The following is an 18,336-nucleotide window of genomic DNA, read 5'->3' as shown; positions in this document are numbered from 1 at the left end:
GTGATGCAGTGGGGTGAGGTTGGCAGTACGAGGTAAATAACGCTGATTTGTATGCAGTGTGAGGCACAGGACGCTTGTTTGATTGTGTTATTCCTATTTACAATTATTATTACTGCTTCAAGTAATTGATCACAAATGTACTGATGGTCATGACCCCCAACTCCACATATGCTTGAGGGGTAGAAACACCTGGTGAAATGTGTGAAGTTCAAGGACATGATTCCTACATCACTAAAATTGAAATGCTACTGACAAGGGAAGCTGGGAGCCTAGGAGGTTCAGGTATGAGTTAAAGATAAACCGCCTGCATGGCAACTCAGATAGTATTGGGAAATTACAATATATCAAATGACATGAATGGAAGCCTGGGGGTTAGGGACTTGTGATCAATATGTTGTATTTTGTTTTTAATTATCATAATGACTGAATATTTTCAAAGGATTTGTCAATTGGACTTCCTGCTATTCTGGACTCACAAAAGTACAGTATTTAAACAAGATTATTTCTAACTCCAGGTGATAAAGTGTTTTCAGCAAATCATCTCGTTTTCACAAAAAATTTGATAATATAAGTTTTGTTAAAAATCTCAGTAGCATATAGAGGTACATCTCCTTCACCTACAGAAGACCCACTGTGTGTTAATTCTTTGATGAGGTGAAACAATATATACAAAAGGTTAGGAATACTCTCATTTATTAAACCATGTAATAATGAATATATTATAATTAAACTTTAAATGTAAGAAACCAGATATATATGTCTTGGAAGGCACAAGTTCCGGTAGGTTGACTGAAATTCTGAAACATTTGTCCTGGCTCACAAATCTTGATTGATCTTGGTGCATAAAACACTTCAGATCTTGTACAAAATATACTAACACTAAAGAGATCATGCAAAATTATATCTTTATTTTTATTATTTTCAGAATCCCAACAACCTTATCATAAAGCACAGATCTTGCACACTTGGAATGTTTCTTCACAGCCTAAAAAAATATTAATAAATTGTACATATTTGTGCCATACTCTAATCCTGTACATAAAAACGGAAGCAGATATAACTATGATAGTAATTACAAGGTATATTGTACCACCCAAAAATAAATCATTACTGTAATACTTTATAATACCATATTGACCTACGAGACATTTTATGGAACAATAACACAAACACAGCAGAATCAATAAAGAATACCATTAATAAAAAGTTTTAGGTCCAATAGTGTACGAAGTTTAGCACTGTGGAGAATCAAAAGCAGAAAATTATTAATTAAACCCAGTTCCCAATTATTTCTATATCTGGAATTCTCTCATGTGTACAAAACATGGACTCTTCTCACTAACACAAACAAAGTCTAAATAACTACAACCAGCTAGTGAAACAGGCACTTCATACCCTGAATGTCAAATGAGGCTAAAATATTATATTTCATAAATATTGGTTTTCTAGAAAATTAATACAATATGATGATGGATAAAACGATCATTGTTGCATAAAAAACATGATTAATGCATATATTGCACAAGTAACAAGACTATAAAACACACATTTATTGATACTCAAGACATTTTTTTTGTGTTCATATGGTTGGTAATCTTACTGGTTGAATATCATATGGGCCCCACTCTTGATAGGCCACCACACACCCTAATCATACAGAGTAAGACCCACTAGGGCTGGGACTCATAAGGACTGGACCCTATTCCAACTGGTTAGGTAATTTTGGGCCCTAATAGGACTGGGGTCCATTTAATAAATAACCATTAGATCAGGCAATACATTACCTTGCTCTGCACTAAGCCAAAACTGTCTACTACAGCTGGTGCTTGTACAATGTTAGGGTGATATTATGACTAAATTCCTTCAACAGGCTGGGAATCCTATACTATTTAAGGAACCAACACTGAACGCCTGTACACCTGTACAAGATGACTAATTCCTCAGGACGGAGAGTTTATAAATAAAAATATCGTAACAAACCTCACTACAAATTTACAATAATTCAAGTGTTCCATCATCAAACTGTGTCAAAGTCAGATGGAGCGTCAATAGTTTTATATATTCTGTACATAAAATCAATCACGTATTAAGCACCTTTAGTAAAGCTGAACCTTTTCAAGCGGAAAGACTCCAGAATTAAGAATTTCAACAGCCTGATGCTATTGTTTCATGGAGAATTTAGCAATGAGATTCTTATTTAAGCGATGAACAGCATTCAGTGTTTGATGCCTTATTACTGTACTGTACTGTATTGCACTGCACTGTATATTACATATGACCAACTTCTCAACAGTACTTCACACACAACCTACTTCAAAGTGTGGCAGGCAAGTTTCTAATGACAACACACAGATGAAGAAATACATTAAACAATAAATATATTTTTTAAATCATTCTAAGCATATCACAGAAAACAGAGTTTAACCAAATTATGTTTACTAACTACTGTACTGTACAGCCCAATAAACTACAACATATTATTGGCTGCCACAATTAACTGAACATTTGACAATCAACTTATTAATAAAGCTCCACCTAGTTGTGGTATCCTTAAAAGTTTAAAATTTTTAGTTCATTAGTTAATGGTTGTTCAGAGGTTTGTGCAACCAAATTGGCAAATTATGATTTTTTTTCCTGTCAGTTTTACATAAGTGAACTTCTTTATCAGTGAATTTGCCAGTGTGGTGACATGATTCAATTACTGTACCAACCAACAACCAATCAACTTATACAAATTGTAATGATTGCTGTATATATCAGAAGTGGACAGGGTCTCTAGGGGAAATTTACACATGTCTGTAAATATTGATGATGCAGCAATACTCATTTGATTTGGTATGCTTAATGTTTTTACCCCTTCATCATTTATTGTATACATGTGCTCAACCTTATCTTACTGGCAAGAACTTCACAGGTCTGGTTAAGAAGACTCTAAGACTCATGTTAGCTTACAACTAATGCAAGATTTCCATTACTGATGTAAGATTTTGTTTCCCTCTGAGTCCCTTTCCATCAGAAAAATGATTTATGCAAACCTATACTGTATCTAGAAAAAGTTATACTGAAATCATCATAAAAGAGACAGAGAGGGAGAGAGAAAATAAGGCCTAAATATGTGCAGGTGAACTTGTCTGGAGTTACACCTGGTCACTGAACAACATCCCTTTCCTAAACTCTTCAAGTCACACTCAATAAGTGGAACAGTTAGATCACACCATAACTCCAGGAAATACCAATGCAGAATTATAACGCCACAATCTAAAGTTTGCTGCCACTAAAATGCATTTCCATATATGTACCTCTTACTAAAAAAAATCAGCTTTCCCTTATATTACATGAAAAAAATCATCAAAGCAACCATCCACATATCTTGTGGATCATACTTGTCTCATGAGTTGCAAACACAGTGCCATCCCCAACAACTGAGTGAAATAAAGAAACTCAGCCATAGCTATCAACAAATACTGCAACTCAGAATGTACTGTATATCACGAGTACCAACAGGTGCGTATCCCTCATTAAATTATCCAAATGGGTTGGGTTCCTTGAAAACCGTTCAGATAGTGAAAAACAGAACAGATGGCAAAAATAGGGTTCAGTTCTCTAACAATAACAAAAAACTAATATTATACTAAAAAAAATCACAAACAACAAAAATATCTACCTCGCTACTATAATTTAGTACCTAACTACTTTATGGTTATTACTAAGCTAAATATATTATAGTGACCAGCTGGTACATTACCTTATTGGAGGTTGGTCAGGGCTCACCATGGCATGAGGAGGGGTGGGCCAATGTGAATTTGAAATTATTTGAATTTTTGGTTGGATCATATTTCGGATAAACGAGGATCGCTTTTGCATAGTGAACATGAGGTGAAAGAATAAACATTTTTGATAGTTAACATTTGTATACCGAGGGATACCTATAAACGTATTCAAATAATGTAACACTGATATTGCAGAGCCTCGATATGAACCTGATTACAGACATGCCAATCGGTTTCTATTTCTAAAGATGAAAAAGGATCATTTTCAAGAGACTTTAAATTATAATGACAATTTACATATTAATATCAAAGATGGCACAAACTGGTCGTATGTTATCGTCAGCGCCGTGGTACAACGAGAAGTTAAACTAGCCTCGAGTTGTAAAACATACAATGAACAATACTAAACCAAACTGGGACCATTCAAAGGTAACTGAACTGGATCAAAGAGAAGAGTCTGAATCAGGTCGGAGATTAGTCTAAATTTCACAGTGGTAAGCAATCTTCTTAATGCTTTATAACATACGAGCATAACGCATCACCTGTCCAGACACTGTTAGAGGTCCCATCATTGGGTTCACTGTGAGATAACCTACTGGATCAGCAAGTTGTCTTTTTATAAGTCTGAGCAGTAATTGTCTTGGAATGTTTCACTTGACTATTTGCTCTATAAAACCAAGTACTGTACTAACAAACATTACCACAAATTACCACCTGGGAATTAACAACACACAACTCCAATCTTAGCTTACTTGTGTGGTTTCTGACCTAATGCTGTACCACCTTGAAGTAATGCATCAATGTACCAGTTATATGGATATGGCTTATCTACCATACACTTATACAGTACAACAATTATACATTGAAATCATATGCTGAGTTGGGTAAACCCATGCTATAATGCGACTCCCCAGATAAGACAACAGGAGAGGTAAACAGTATACATTCATCCAGCATAAGCTCATTCACCAAGGCTGGGTTTACGTACTTGAAAGCCTCATATATTGAATTGTGAATCTGTGCAAATCGAATGCAACTCCCTCGGGAAATAAAGAGAATACATTCCTGGTTCTCAAGAGTTCTCCCAAATCTCACAATTTGCAAAGAAAGAAACATTTCAGAGTCTTCTATGATGGATGATTATTATTGAACCCCACACTACTGTACAGTATATTAACCCTATTAAACCCCTCGCGTACATGACAAGCCGGTTTTGTCCAATTTGATCAATGAATCTAGCACGTGTCATAGATATTAAATTATTTGCCATAAATTAAGCTTTCATCCAAGGTGTGTCATATTTTAGTACATCACAGGAAGAGGCCGACACTCCAATGTATGTTACCAATTAGTGTTTTAAGAGTCAGGCTGGGCAGTGCAGTCACAGTCCCTTTAATCAAATCTCCCATCTAGAATTTGCATAGATTGTTTCAGCAGTTAGCTTCCTCTTGGTCCCAGAAGCAGTCCCCTTTATGCTGGGAAGGTTCATTGCCCTGGTTTGAAGCCATTGCCTCAGTAGTTGAAATAAATACAAGACAGTACTGCTTACAAAAACTCCGGCAAAATTCCTACCTACTGTACTGCATTGGCCTAATATACAATTCAAAATACCACATTTCATGTTGGACATATTATATAGAGGAGGTTGTATGTTTCTGATTTTGGTCTACAATTATTTGATATGTTAAACAGAATCCTTAGAAACAGAAATATCATAAATCACCAGCTTCCTGTACTGTACACACAAAAGCACTATACTATACAGTACTGTACTGTACCTGTATTAAACTAAACTAGTAAAATATAATCATGATTTACCCTCCCCTATTATATCACTAAGAGAAGCAAACTGCATTAAGTATGAAAAAGCTGCCAGATGACACCAATATCAACAATGTTCCTTTTTTAAGCAATTTCAATTTGTATTTTGTCTTTTTTTTTCCATTTTCTTTCTGGTCATCAAATAATTTTTCAGTCTCAATACTACATCTAACAAAAATACTTTAAAAACTATATTTAGATACGAAAGGCTCTGTTATATTATCCTCAAGTTCATTGTCAAAAAATAAATAAAAATCCTGACCAGGAAAAAAAAATTTCATTTTTTCCTAATTTACCATCTGTGTGGCAACCCTACATTGTACTATATTATGAAGCCTCCTGCCAGATGGTGCATGAGTAATTTTATCAATTATGCTTTGTATAAATGGCACAGAATTCCGAGAGATTTACGAATTCAAATACTCTCTAATAACTGAAGATGTGAGGACAGATCAGGTGTATTTATATGAAGTAAAGAAAGATAACTATCAAACTGGGGTCAAAATTTCATTGAGACTACAGTACTGTAACTTGAGGCATGAACTCCTCCCCAGTTACAAGGAAAAGTCAGAGTACAGTACAGTAGAGACAGACCCTAATTGATGACTGGGTTACCTTCTGAAAAACCCTCTTTGAGAATCCAGGCACTGATTTGTACACATGATGATATGATCGGCTTTCATAAATGATCAAAGTCACAAGTTCAAGTAAGAGATATCTAGGGAAATAGTGAAGAGATATGATATGTGGTAAAATTCAAGATCAAAAGGATATGTAAAAAAATTCCCTCAATATTGTAATGAAAATCGAGAAGGTAGAAATATCTCAAAGTTCACAGACAGTATTTTTGGACAAGTATGTAGAGCAAGTTGTGAGAGGAAATACCATCACAAGAAATCTATAAAGAGATGTTAAGAGAGAATGAATGACAGCTAAGGAAGGTTGAGTCTGTATAGCTCTTGACTGCACCAGTTATGGGTACGGACTGTAAGTTAACAGAAAGTATTTACTTGACTTATCCACAGCATTTACCTCTCTTCCCAGCCACATGCAGAGATTTCTAAACTTCCATATCCCTTTAACATCTTACACTCTTCTAACTACTGTGCCAGAAGAAGAAGAAAGAGAGAAGGAAGATAATCACTGCACAGCTGACTGACTTCAGGCAGAGCTTGGAGACACACCAAATCTTAATGCCAAGAATAAACTTTTTTCTATTTTTTCTTCAAAAATCCTGGCAAACTGACATTTATGGCTTGAGCTTTGGCTTGTAAAACATTGGCAGATGGGCGGGAAGCAAACATTTTACTCATCTTGTTCTTCATGTCATCAACTCCAGGATGGACAGGCAGTGATCCAGTGAGAGACAAATTGGATTTGCGTCTGTAATAAAATAATAAATAAAAATCCTCTGTCCACAGATACAAGTATAAATAAATAAGAGTTCAAATTAAATGTGATTAACAATCAAATGGGAGAAAAACCGCGAAACAAATTGCTCACATTGCAATATACTGTAATTGTAAATTTGCTTCACGAGAAGAAACACTGCAGCACTGTACTGTACACTATTGGATATTATACTCACAACTGATTATCACAGCTGAGTCTTGGATGTGAAGATGAGCAAGAAGTGTATAATCTTACAAGAGCTTGGTAATGATGTTGTACTGGTTGTTGTCCTATGCCGCTCAGGGTGACCTCCTAACATTTATTGAGTCTATAACCAGTTTACAGCTGTCTTCCAATATACCACCAAGTGGACCTCCTAACACTGAGATAAAAGACATGAGTTTTTCAAAAAGTGTTTTTGGTTACTTCTCGAAGCACCATCATCACGTGGAAACTACAGCATCTGTACCTTACACCTAAATCTACATGTCTTCAAATTTCCGAGTAATATTGAAGAATTTAGCAAACAGTATTCAATATAATTTAAATTTTGAAATTATTGGGAAGTGGAATGCTGAGGAGATGTATGAAAAGATAGGGATAAATCAGAGGGAAATCCTGGGGCTGTGTTGTGGAAGGGGAATATCTGGTATAGTAGATGGAGAGCATGAATGATAGTGTGTTGCTCTTGTTTCTGGCCACCTAGCACTGAAGTGGGAAATGGTTTACAAAATAAATATTTTAATAACTAATCTTCTTAAACAAAGACAAACATAAAAAAAAATCTTAAGTTTTCTTATTCAAAATCACTAAACAATAAGTTAAGTGTTAATCTAGAAACAATACAAGTAATATATTGGTTTTCTAATTTCACAAACAGGCATTATTACTAAAACAATGAAAAAGGTGATTGGTTGAAATATTTTGTAACAAATTGTACAGTACGTATATACAAAAAAGTTTATATTTTTAACAAGAAACAACAGTACTGTGCTAAACACACACAATATTCATTCATTATCTTTACTACTCTCCCAGCTTACAGTAGATAGATCACGAAGGGGGGGAGGGAGAAGTGGTGCAGTACAAGGAGAGAGAAAGAAAGAAGAAAATAAATAAAATAAAAGAGGAAAAGATTGAAGTAAGAAAGAGCAGCTTGTACACACACTCCACTTCACAGTATCACATCCTTAACTTACAGACACAATACAGTACAGTATACAAAAGGATACCATCAGAAGCAGCAATCCCGACAAAGATAACGAGAAGACTTGTCTTTTTAGAAGCCCAATACGAGTCACTAAGAGATACACCTGTTGACTGAACATGACTCAGGTACATAAAACAGACACAACCCAACAACAACAAGACACACAACACCCCCAACAATAAACCACAATGCATATGGTTCAACTGTTACAAATTCAAACTTACTTCAGTTTTTCACTCGCTTGTTAAGTTTTCTCTACAATTCCTCTGTTGAACTGTTCCTGGCCTTCCACAGATATCTGAAAGGGCTAATAACAAAACCCAGTGTCTGTTGACCCCAAACTTTCATCAAACTTTTTACTTTTGCTTTGATTTAAAAAAATGGGTGTGAAATCGTCTGACGATAATAAAAGCTCATGTATATTTGACTAAGGCTTTATGTCACCTAATTCATATAATATTTCTATCAATAGTGTTTTAAATGTCTTGATAAAATGGTCGCTAAGTGAGAGTAAAAATAACAACATGAAGACAATGGTATGTGGAGATGTTACTTTAGGCAAATGACTATGATGTTATGTGGCAGACTGCTAAAGACACCTGTAATATATTGTAATAACCCAAAATCTCGGAGCCATATTATCTGCCAATAGGGTTGACTTACAGGACAAGTAGACTCCTAACCATGAGTTTATGAGCTGAAAAGTTGAGGTCGACTTATGCACCAGGTTGACTTGTACACTGGTAAATATGGTAACCTTACATTCCCTCCCAGAAAAATATCTAATTTCTGAAACCAACTTTAACTTCTCACATATTTAACTGACAACTTACCAATGCTAGATTGAGAACCATAAGGAAGGTAAGGGGAGGCAGTGTTTGTTATGGCGTAAACTCTATGTGTGTTAGCTGCTTGTTTTACTTGATCCTACAATAATCTTCTTTTTTTTCTAAGAGATTCTGGGGGAAGGGAGAGAAGGAACCAAACTGACTCAAACCTAGTATTATGGCAGCCGTATATATCAGTCTGGGTGTATATATTTTGACACAGACTTTAGTTACAGGATAATAAACAGCAATAAATGATTATCTAATACTGAAAACAAAGGCAAGTAGTACACTACCTTTCTAGTCCCTGGGAAGCTTGGGTGCGCAGACTGTATTCCCGTAACAGGTCAGTGATGGTCTCCATGTGCTCAAACGTTGTAGATCCCAACGTTTTCTGAAGCTGAGAGAATACATGAAGAAAATTACCTGTAGCTATCACATGATTAAAACATCAATTCAACAAATAAGTTATGCAACACTCTCTTCTTTTTTTTCATTAAAGTCTTGTTTAGGGGGGCCTTGATGCATCAGTGTTCTCCTTTAAAGACTTTGATAATTCCATAATGCTCTCAGGCAACTCTATGCTCAGGGAATTTGCTATACAGTATGTACTTTTTTATCAACTGTATATTTAAGGATAAGTTTAAGTTTACCTGCGTGAGTGGTGGAAGAACAAAGTGTGCCACTACATGGTCTGGCAAATGACAGCAGGTGAGGGATGAGTAAGCCTCCAACAGCCCTACTCCCAGTATCGCTCCTTCTTCTTCATTATGCCGCCCGTCCATCGCCAGTCGACACAAACGTGGCAGCAAGACTGTGAGGCAAACATTTATTGTATACCCGTACAGTATATCATAATGAACTGCACTGTTATTACACATAGATATTTCTTATTAACTACCATAAAAATAACACAAATTTCTTAAGCTATAAAGTGTAAAGACTGAAACTGAGTCCTATTGCTAATAATAAGGTTATGGGTCCATCTCATCAACTGCCGGTACTGGACTTACACTGGTGTATGAGGCGAGGGTGTGCTGTGTGGGCCAGGCGAGAGCATGTGCGACACAAAGCCAACTGGAAATTCAAGTTCTCCAACAAAGAGGGATCTTCAGCCAGAGTCTCCAGTTGAAGCCACACTTTATCTAACACCTGCCAGAGAGACTTGATCAATCACTTCAGAAATACCCTCAGTATTTTGTTGAGGCAACCTTCATATCTCAGTACTGTATCAAATACTCTTCAACCAAATGATTCCAAAGATTTTCATATGATAAAAATGACAATTCATTTGATAATTTACAACATTTAAAGTTCCTGAACAATGATGTGGATCAATTGACTGCGATGAACAGATCTTTTTTTGTAGTAATTGACATACCTCAGTGTTTGTTGTGGTTGTTATAACAGTAGCCAAGGGGTGAACTGCTGAAGCTTTGACATGTATATCTGGGTCTGTCGCCAGGGTAACCAGAGCCGGCACCACACGAGACCCAAGTGCCCCATCCTCCACGTTACCCACCACCACACTCCACAACCCTGCACTACAGGCTCTCACCATGTTAGATTTGTGAACCACACATGACCATAAGGCTCCGAGGACAGATTCTTGATTACGTTCTAACTGAAGTAAGGTGGAGACAGTGACGTAGAGTGCATCCGGCTGTGCCCGACACAGGGAAAGAATGCTGATGTGTCTTGTCAAAAACCCTTCTAGTTCCCCTGGCCTATCAGAGTATCCTTGATTTGATGCCAAGAGAGCTACAATGTAAACAACCACCAGTGAGCTAGTGAGGCCAGTGTTTCCTAGACGAACTGTTTCAAGAGCAGAGTCATCAATGCTGAGATGTTTCATAAAAATAGGAGTAATGCTGGATGCTGTTATATGAGGCCCAAAACATACTGGCAACTGAGTAAATAATCTTATAAATGCTTGAATTACTGGCACAGCAGAAGTATCTATATGAGACAGCACATCGACAATGGCGGGCAAGAACTCATTAGTAACATACTCGAGTTCCTTCCACGACTTAAACCATTCTTTTGATACATATTGGTGAAGCTTAGTCAGACCAGCTTCAGCCTTAGCTTTGTCTCCAATTATAACTTGTAATTCCTCCAAGGCACTACATGCTGACAGTGAGGTTAGAGAAGTAACAGTTTTATCGAGATCATCTACAGCAGGTACCGAATTGATAAGAGTTGCCAGTATGAATGGTAATATCTTTATAAGAGCCTCTATCACAGATATGATTGACTCTTGCCCCAAGACTTGTGGTGAAGTCTGCACTTGTTGCTGCTTGTAATGGACTACCAAATGACTAAGTTTTGCTAGTAAAGGATCTAATATGAGATTCAATCTGTTAGTTTCAACAGCCCACATGGCTAAAGAAGCAATGAACAGGTCCATAGCACTGGGTGATGCTTGTGATCTTGTTGCCAACATAGATGGGTCTAATGTGGCATGAGGCGACATGTCAGCGGTCGTCCCAACATTCTCAAGGCAATATAGCAAGGTGTCCACCAGAACAGGCAGCTTGTCTCGGTCGTCGAGGAAAGTGACCAAGAGGGAAAGGCTGGTCAGTGCTGCTTCTCTCACCTGCGTCTCCTTCTCACCCCCCGGAGCCAGGAGTTGCAGCAACATAGAGAGCAAAAGGGAGTTTCTCAGTGGTGGTGGGGTGTATGGAGCCAGGGTAGCTGTAGACTGAGCTACCAGCAGCCGGCGCTCAACATACTTGTGTGTCAGCTGCTCCCAACACTGTGGTAAGAGTTCAGCCTCAAGTTTGGTGGCCCCAAGCACACGAGCCAGACCGACAAGCCCTGTTAGAATAGTGCTGCGCTGTTCCTCGTCTGGCCGTTTTATCAAGTTAAACAGTAGGTGGAGTAAACGCTCCCTTTCTTTTCCATCTTTGTGAAGACTAACCCCACAAATCAAGAGTGGCAATAATTCCTAAAGAGAAAAGATAAAAGAAGTAGACACATGAGGATACTGTACATAACCCAAGCTGTGTAGATCAAATGAACCCTAATCCTAATACGCCCCAATGGGAATGGTCAGTTTACCTCAGGGACTATTTAACACATCACTAACTACACATATTCCACAGAGAGCAGGAAAAATGGATGTATGGACAAATAAATAAAGAGCGAGAAGGATGGATAGACAAACTGGTCGCCTATGAGCGGACGGCACAATTTTTTACCAACAATAGTTCAGTCGATTCACTCACCTCACGCTTAGCAAGTATGACATTAGGAGCAATGTTGTGTAAAGATGTCGCTATAACATTCAGAAGGTCTTGGCTACCCTGGCCTAGAGTCGCCACTTCAGCCTGTATCCGGGAATTTCTCCGCACCGTGTGGCCCAGACTGGCCTGCAGTATCTGTTGCTCGAAAGCTTCTGGTGGACGTCTAAAATAAAGCAACACTATTAAGGGCAGCCACTACACATATCCAATAAAGTCTGTAATTCAAATAAAAAATATTCATATGGTTGCTAAAAAAAAATACTACAGTTTATGACAAGTTAATTAGTAATGATCAAAGTTTAAGTTTGATTACACTCCAGTTAACTTTAGGTGAATGTAGAATAAAAGTATTTGATTTACCTCTCTGAAGATGCCCTCAGTAATTGTTTGGCCTCAGTCTTCAGCAGTTCCAAATATTTCTCTGTTGCATATTCACCCCCCATGTTGATGTCTGCAATTCTCACATCTGCTACCTGAGGTTGTTGATCTTGACTGACAGAAGTACTATTTTCATCAACAGCTTCTGGAACTTCATCAGATCCAATGCAGGATTCCTGTAAACTGATCTCTGGCTTTACTGTCACCTCTTCCTCATTCAACACGACTTTATTTTCCATGGCTTCTGAGAGTTGTTCGCTTAAATTGTCCTGTGTATCTCCATGACTAGTTTGTATCAGAACCTCAATAGATTCTGAAGGATCTTCATAGCCACTAACAGCATTTATTAACTCACTTCTCACAACATGGTCAACACTATCTTGACTATTAACTTCTTTGGTATTTTCCCTACTGTCCTCAGATTCAATATCTATTGAGGAACCAATTGTTTGGGTCCTTAGTGGCACTGCTGCAGCCGTTACCATGACAAATCCTCCACCTCCTGATGTTTCTTCGTTATCAGAGGTGCCTTCAGGAGACTCTCTACCATCTTTATCAACACCAAGTGGGCTCAACTTGTCAGTATTATATGTGTGTCCTTCGGCTTGTGTGCGATCTGTTTGCTTCTTGGGTGACGTGCAAGGAGTAACACTTGGGGTGGAGGTCCTTCGTTTCAACTTTTGTAATTCTCTGAATAAAAGAAAAAATACACAAACATCAGGATGAGGAGCTGAGTAGTACTTAAACTGCTAAAGTATTTCTATAATTTATTACAACTACTGTACTATTATAGTATACAGTAATATATATAAAAAAAAACTTATGGGTGATGTTTGGTTAGTGTAAATATGCCCATAAGAAGTTTCAGCACCATGTGATATACACAGGATAAAAACATTTTATCTACAGACACATGGAAGGAAAGCCCCAAGACTGAATTACTGAGAACCTTTCCAGTACAGTTATAGATCCTTCAAACATAGATTATCAAAACTGGACACTTTCTTCCCTGGTTCATCCATCAATTCTCAGCTGCTAACTTGAAAAGAATAGTGGACAGTATGAGGTATTAAGTGTTTTGTGAAATATATTGTAAAACAGTACAGACAAATTATGATGTTATTTTATTTACCTCTCTTGAACAGCAAACATGTTCTTTGCTTCATGTAGTTCTTCTTGTAATCTTTTAAGCTGTTCTTCCTGCTGAGAGATCTGGCATTGTGAGCTACTGTCTGTCTGGGAAGCACATGAACTGAGTTGGGTTGTAGTGTGGCCGCCCTCTCTCAACAGCTGCACCAGATTGGGCGGCCGACCTATATTTAATCCCACATCATCCCAGTGTTCAAAATCCTGATGAATCACAAAAAAATTACTAAAAACCGTTTATTTCCAACACAAAGACATCCAGAGACCCATGTGGTACGGATGTAGAAAACTAAAGAAGAGAAGTTTATCAGGGAAGAAAGAACAGGATTGTTTGGGAAAAGATAAAAAAAAAAAGGTGCTGCTTTCATGACTTAGAAAATGCCAATAAAATGAGACTACAGCAATTGGATTTTGGTGAGAAGTTTTGGCTTATAATGGCAGCTAAAGGAGAATACTGATAAAATAAATATTGTATACTGTCACTTTCTAAGCATGAAAAGTTACATAGCCAAGAAATTTCACACAACTGACCACAAACACAAAGCTTTTATCCTGTAAGTCTTGAGGTAAGTCTTATGGGTCCCTGTGGATCAGTATTTACCTGATCATCATTTTCATCAGCGAAGGTGATGGCAGTTAGCTTATATGAGTTGGTCACAAGGTATTCGTTGATCAGGAAGTTCAAGGTTCTCTTTTCATGTGGACGGATGGATGACAAAGATGCCACAAGTGCTGGTTTATCAGCTTCTTTCTTTTCAACAGATGATGGTTTTGATTCTGAAAAAAATAATAAAATAAAAAACAACTAAAAATTAATACTGTAATTTAAAATAATGACTCAATACATTAATCATTACACTGTATAAATATTAAAGGAATATGAAAACAGTACTTCCACCATGCATTCTTTTTGTACAGTTCTTAAAAAAAAAAATTCTTCAAAATTTCCTAATAAGTGCAGTACAATATTCATCAACAGATCTGGATTAAAAACTTTGATTACGGTCACTTATATTGTTATCTGAAGTAAACTGCCAGCTTGGTGCAATAAACAGTCACTATACAGTAATGTACTTATGCTACCTTGTTGGAATAAGTAATAATAACTTGGGAGTTGATAAAAAAATATATATAAAACCAGGGCATTAATTAGTTAAGGAATAAAACAAACAAACTATTCCACAGGAAGATCATAATATGTCCTGTTTTACCGTTACATGACATTCCCTTGATACTAACCTGTTGCTTGTGTAAGATTTGTTCTGAGTCCTTGGATGGTCTCACGAGCCTTACGTAACTCAAACTCCAGGACGGCCACTCGCTCATCAACAGCTCTTTCTCCATCTTCACTGAGATGCCCCCAGTCCAAAGAGTCTAGAGTTGTCTGGCTAGATGATCGTGCTGAAATATAATGCATCTTCATTCTAAAAAAAATTACATTCCCATATTCAATGTACAGTATACACCTAACCTTCACTAGGTTGACCAAATTAGCTCAAAATACTGAACTATCCCAACATACTGTATTGAAATTAAATCACAAAAGAAAAGAATAAAAAATAAACAAACCGGAAATGGTTAAAGTTTAATAATTCTGATATAAGTAGACTACTACAGGTACTGTACTCTGTGAGAATAGTTTGGTGATGACTAATGTTATATCACCAAAGTGCCGAAGGTATAGAAGACTGGTGGACCTTCAGTATCATAAATAACTAAAGAATATTTTTGTTTACAGTTTCAACACTTTATCCTTTAACTAAATGTACATTCAAATACCTGTACAGAGAAAGTGTGTTTGCAGTTGATGGAGCAGATAGTTACCTCATGTATTACAGTACTTCCACCTGACTGAATGTACCATATGCAATATTTCCCACTGATCATTTGACAGCCTAACTGCAGGTGATTTATATTAGGTTAGGTTAGATTTTGGACGCAAAGAACACCTGCAGTAACTACTATCTGCACTAACAAGTGCTAATGCCCGCAGCCCAAACAAAGTTACAAAAAAGTCTAGTTTAATGGTATCCCAATGTGAGGTAGTCACTACACAAACTCCATTCTTGCTAAAATTAAATGGTAAGACTTGACGAGAATGGTCTGGCCTTAGCAGCAACCTGACGAAATTTCTCCATAGAAGATAAAAGCTTTCTACCTCGAAAAATATACAGAATATGCAAGAGGAATGCATTTTGCAACAATATCAGTTTAACGTGAGAATGGGTGGAGGAAGACGACCTTGCCACGAGCGTCATGTTTAGAGTGTTGTAATGGTTATTTTTGTAGAAAGGAATTGTAATCTATTTTTTAATAATAACATTGGAAATAACTGTCGCATTTTTGGTAAGGTTAGGTTAGACAAATATTCCGTAGTGACGAAAAAGCTAAAAGAATTCTTATTTATTATTTTGTGCTCTATCTCCCTATATAAGAATCAATATGAGGTTCCATTTATAGTCACTATAAAATATTAACCAAAGATTGTAACAATAGAAAGTAAAACAAATTCCTTGTGCATTTGGTTTCTCACAGTAAGAAAAATTATATTTTTCTTGTTGAAATTTTGTTAGGTTGATGCTAAAGCCAGGCAAGCATATCATTATCGTCTCGGTCATCCAGCGAATTTTAGGATTTTAAATTACCACTGTTCGAGAGGTTTAGGTTAGGTTGAAATAATGTTTTGAACGATTTTGACCTACTCCCAAATACGTGCATGAGCAAAACGATAGCCTTACCAACCATTCTCATCAAGTATTATCATTTAAACATATTTCTGAGATGCTTTTCGTCATTTTAATTGCTTTTCACAGTTGCAAGACCAGGTCCATGAAGTATAAGCACTGCATATTGAAGTATGGCAACAAAAGTTCTACAGCGAAAATAACCAAACCAGTTATGATGCAGACTAGATGACCCAAACAAACGTGGCTGACCATTAACCTAAGGTCGTTAGGTCAGCTGTTTGGTGGTTGAGTTATGTCATCTACTATTACAAGCCATCACTTACGGAGTATGAGTCCACTGTATGTACTACCAGAGTGCAGGTCTTGGTAGGTCTTGGGTGTGTACTGTTCAAAGTTGGCAGGGTTAGAGAAGTACTCCCTCAGTCTGGGCAGCTCGCAGCCAGCCTCCACCAGCTCCGTGTGCAGCTCAAGGGCTGTGAGCAACAACCGCTCCTGCAGCAGTTTGGTGGCTACGTCATCCCAAGACACGGCTCCGTGTCTCTCACGCTTCTTAATCTCCGTGGCAGGAACCGCTGGATCTAAAGGAGTCTCATTCCCTGACGTCTTCGCCTCCGCCATAGTAAACATTGACTGGGATACGAGCGCAAAATATTTTAAGGATTGTCTAATGTGAAGAATCTGTTTTCGAATTAAATAATAACTGTATTGTCTATTTTTTTATGTCGTGATATGACGCATGTCTTCAGGTGAGTCTGTTGACCTGTGGGCTATTTTAATTAATTAAAACAGATGGTAATTATGTATGACCTTAAGTTTTAAAGCTTCCTGTTTTTATTTATATTGACACTAGTTACAGAACTAATTCATTTGTAATTTCGATCCATTGTTATTACATCGTGTTTCCATAATCTAGGGTTAGAAATGTAATAAGCTGGTATACTAGGACTAGGTACGTTTTTACAATATATACAATGTTAGAAATAACAACGAACATATTTTTTGTAGTTGTTCTTGGTCTTTGATTTTTACTTAACCAATTTTAGCATACTAGCGATTCGGGCGATGTGTTTGTTGTTTGTTATGAGCTTTTCAGTGTCCAGTATTAGTATGAGAGGAAACCTGCGATGTGAGTTTGCCAAGATAATATTCTTCTATAGAAATGCTAAATGCCTTTGCTGGTAGGAACCTTTGCTTGACGTTCATACGATTTCACTTACTCTATTCCTACTCATCATGGTGAGATCGAGACGGTTGTCTAAAATTGTAAAAAAAATTTGACTAGGAGTCAGGTTATATAAATATTTGTCTTGGCGCCTCTTTACAAGCTGCCCTCTGGTCCTGTCTGGTCTACAAAGAACCGTCTTCTACCCTTATTATAAATAAATATTCAAGTATATAAATACTGTTATTTGGTTAAATGATAATTAAATTTTTATGAATTTATTATTTATCTATGAAAGAAATGTGCACTTATTCTCCTCTGACTGATGGCGCTTCTTTCAAAGTTGACCTTTTTATATTAGCTGTTGTAGTTGTCTTGGTGATTACTCCCAATATTACTGTTATTGTATTACATTATAACATCAATAAGACTTTCGTTGTTGATGGACAGTAATATATTATAATAGTAGCAACACAATTGATGATAACATAAGGTTTGTGAAGAGGAATAGAGTTTAATAAAAAAGGCTGTTAACCAGTCCCAAAGTCGAGGGCTATTAAAATTTTATCATTGTTTGGGGGAAGATATTGAAGGGCCAGTCTGGTGTACAGTAGATAAATTAGTACAAGATACACTAACAAAGATATAACATACATCAAAAATAATTGGTGTTGGCATCAAGTGAAACAATCTCA

General features: G+C 36.9%; 1 protein-coding gene across 2 annotated transcripts; it reads right to left on the bottom strand.

The window, feature by feature from the left end:
- Positions 1 to 676: 676 nt before the first annotated feature.
- LOC121873305 (RAB11-binding protein RELCH homolog) lies at positions 677 to 17,098 on the bottom strand. Of its 2 annotated transcripts, XM_042376816.1 has the most exons (12): positions 16,803 to 17,098; positions 15,032 to 15,193; positions 14,394 to 14,569; positions 13,779 to 13,996; positions 12,629 to 13,336; positions 12,251 to 12,431; positions 10,402 to 11,970; positions 10,034 to 10,172; positions 9,674 to 9,834; positions 9,317 to 9,420; positions 8,418 to 8,500; positions 6,886 to 6,974 (listed from the first exon to the last, which is right to left on the bottom strand). In XM_042376816.1, exons 1-11 carry the CDS (start codon positions 17,095 to 17,097, stop codon positions 8,449 to 8,451), a joined length of 3,765 nt encoding a protein of 1,254 aa, XP_042232750.1. In that variant the 5' UTR covers position 17,098; the 3' UTR covers positions 6,886 to 6,974; positions 8,418 to 8,448. The 2 variants fall into 2 exon arrangements, with proteins under 2 accessions (XP_042232742.1, XP_042232750.1); XM_042376808.1 differs by lacking the exon at positions 8,418 to 8,500 and having other exon boundaries at positions 677 to 6,974.
- Between the last annotated feature and the right edge of the window lie 1,238 nt (positions 17,099 to 18,336).

Source organism: Homarus americanus, unplaced genomic scaffold (assembly GCF_018991925.1).
Source record: "Homarus americanus isolate GMGI-L3 unplaced genomic scaffold, GMGI_Hamer_2.0 scaffold55640, whole genome shotgun sequence".
Classification (NCBI taxonomy): Eukaryota; Metazoa; Arthropoda; class Malacostraca; order Decapoda; family Nephropidae; genus Homarus; species Homarus americanus.
The sequence above is the reverse complement of the archived record's forward strand: the minus strand, read 5'-3'. Positions and strand labels throughout refer to the sequence as shown.

Excerpts from the sequence above, each read along its gene's own strand:
- LOC121873305 (XM_042376808.1), bottom strand. The coding sequence starts at position 17,097 with ATGGCGGAGGCGAAGACGTCAGGGAATGAGACTCCTTTAGATCCAGCG. Across the intron at positions 14,570-15,031 it reads AAATCTTACACAAGCAACAG|AATCAAAACCATCATCTGTT; the intron begins GTTAGTATCAAG and ends TATTTTTTTCAG. Across the intron at positions 9,835-10,033 it reads CCCTCGCCTCATACACCAGT|TCTTGCTGCCACGTTTGTGT; the intron begins GTAAGTCCAGTA and ends TTTGCCTCACAG.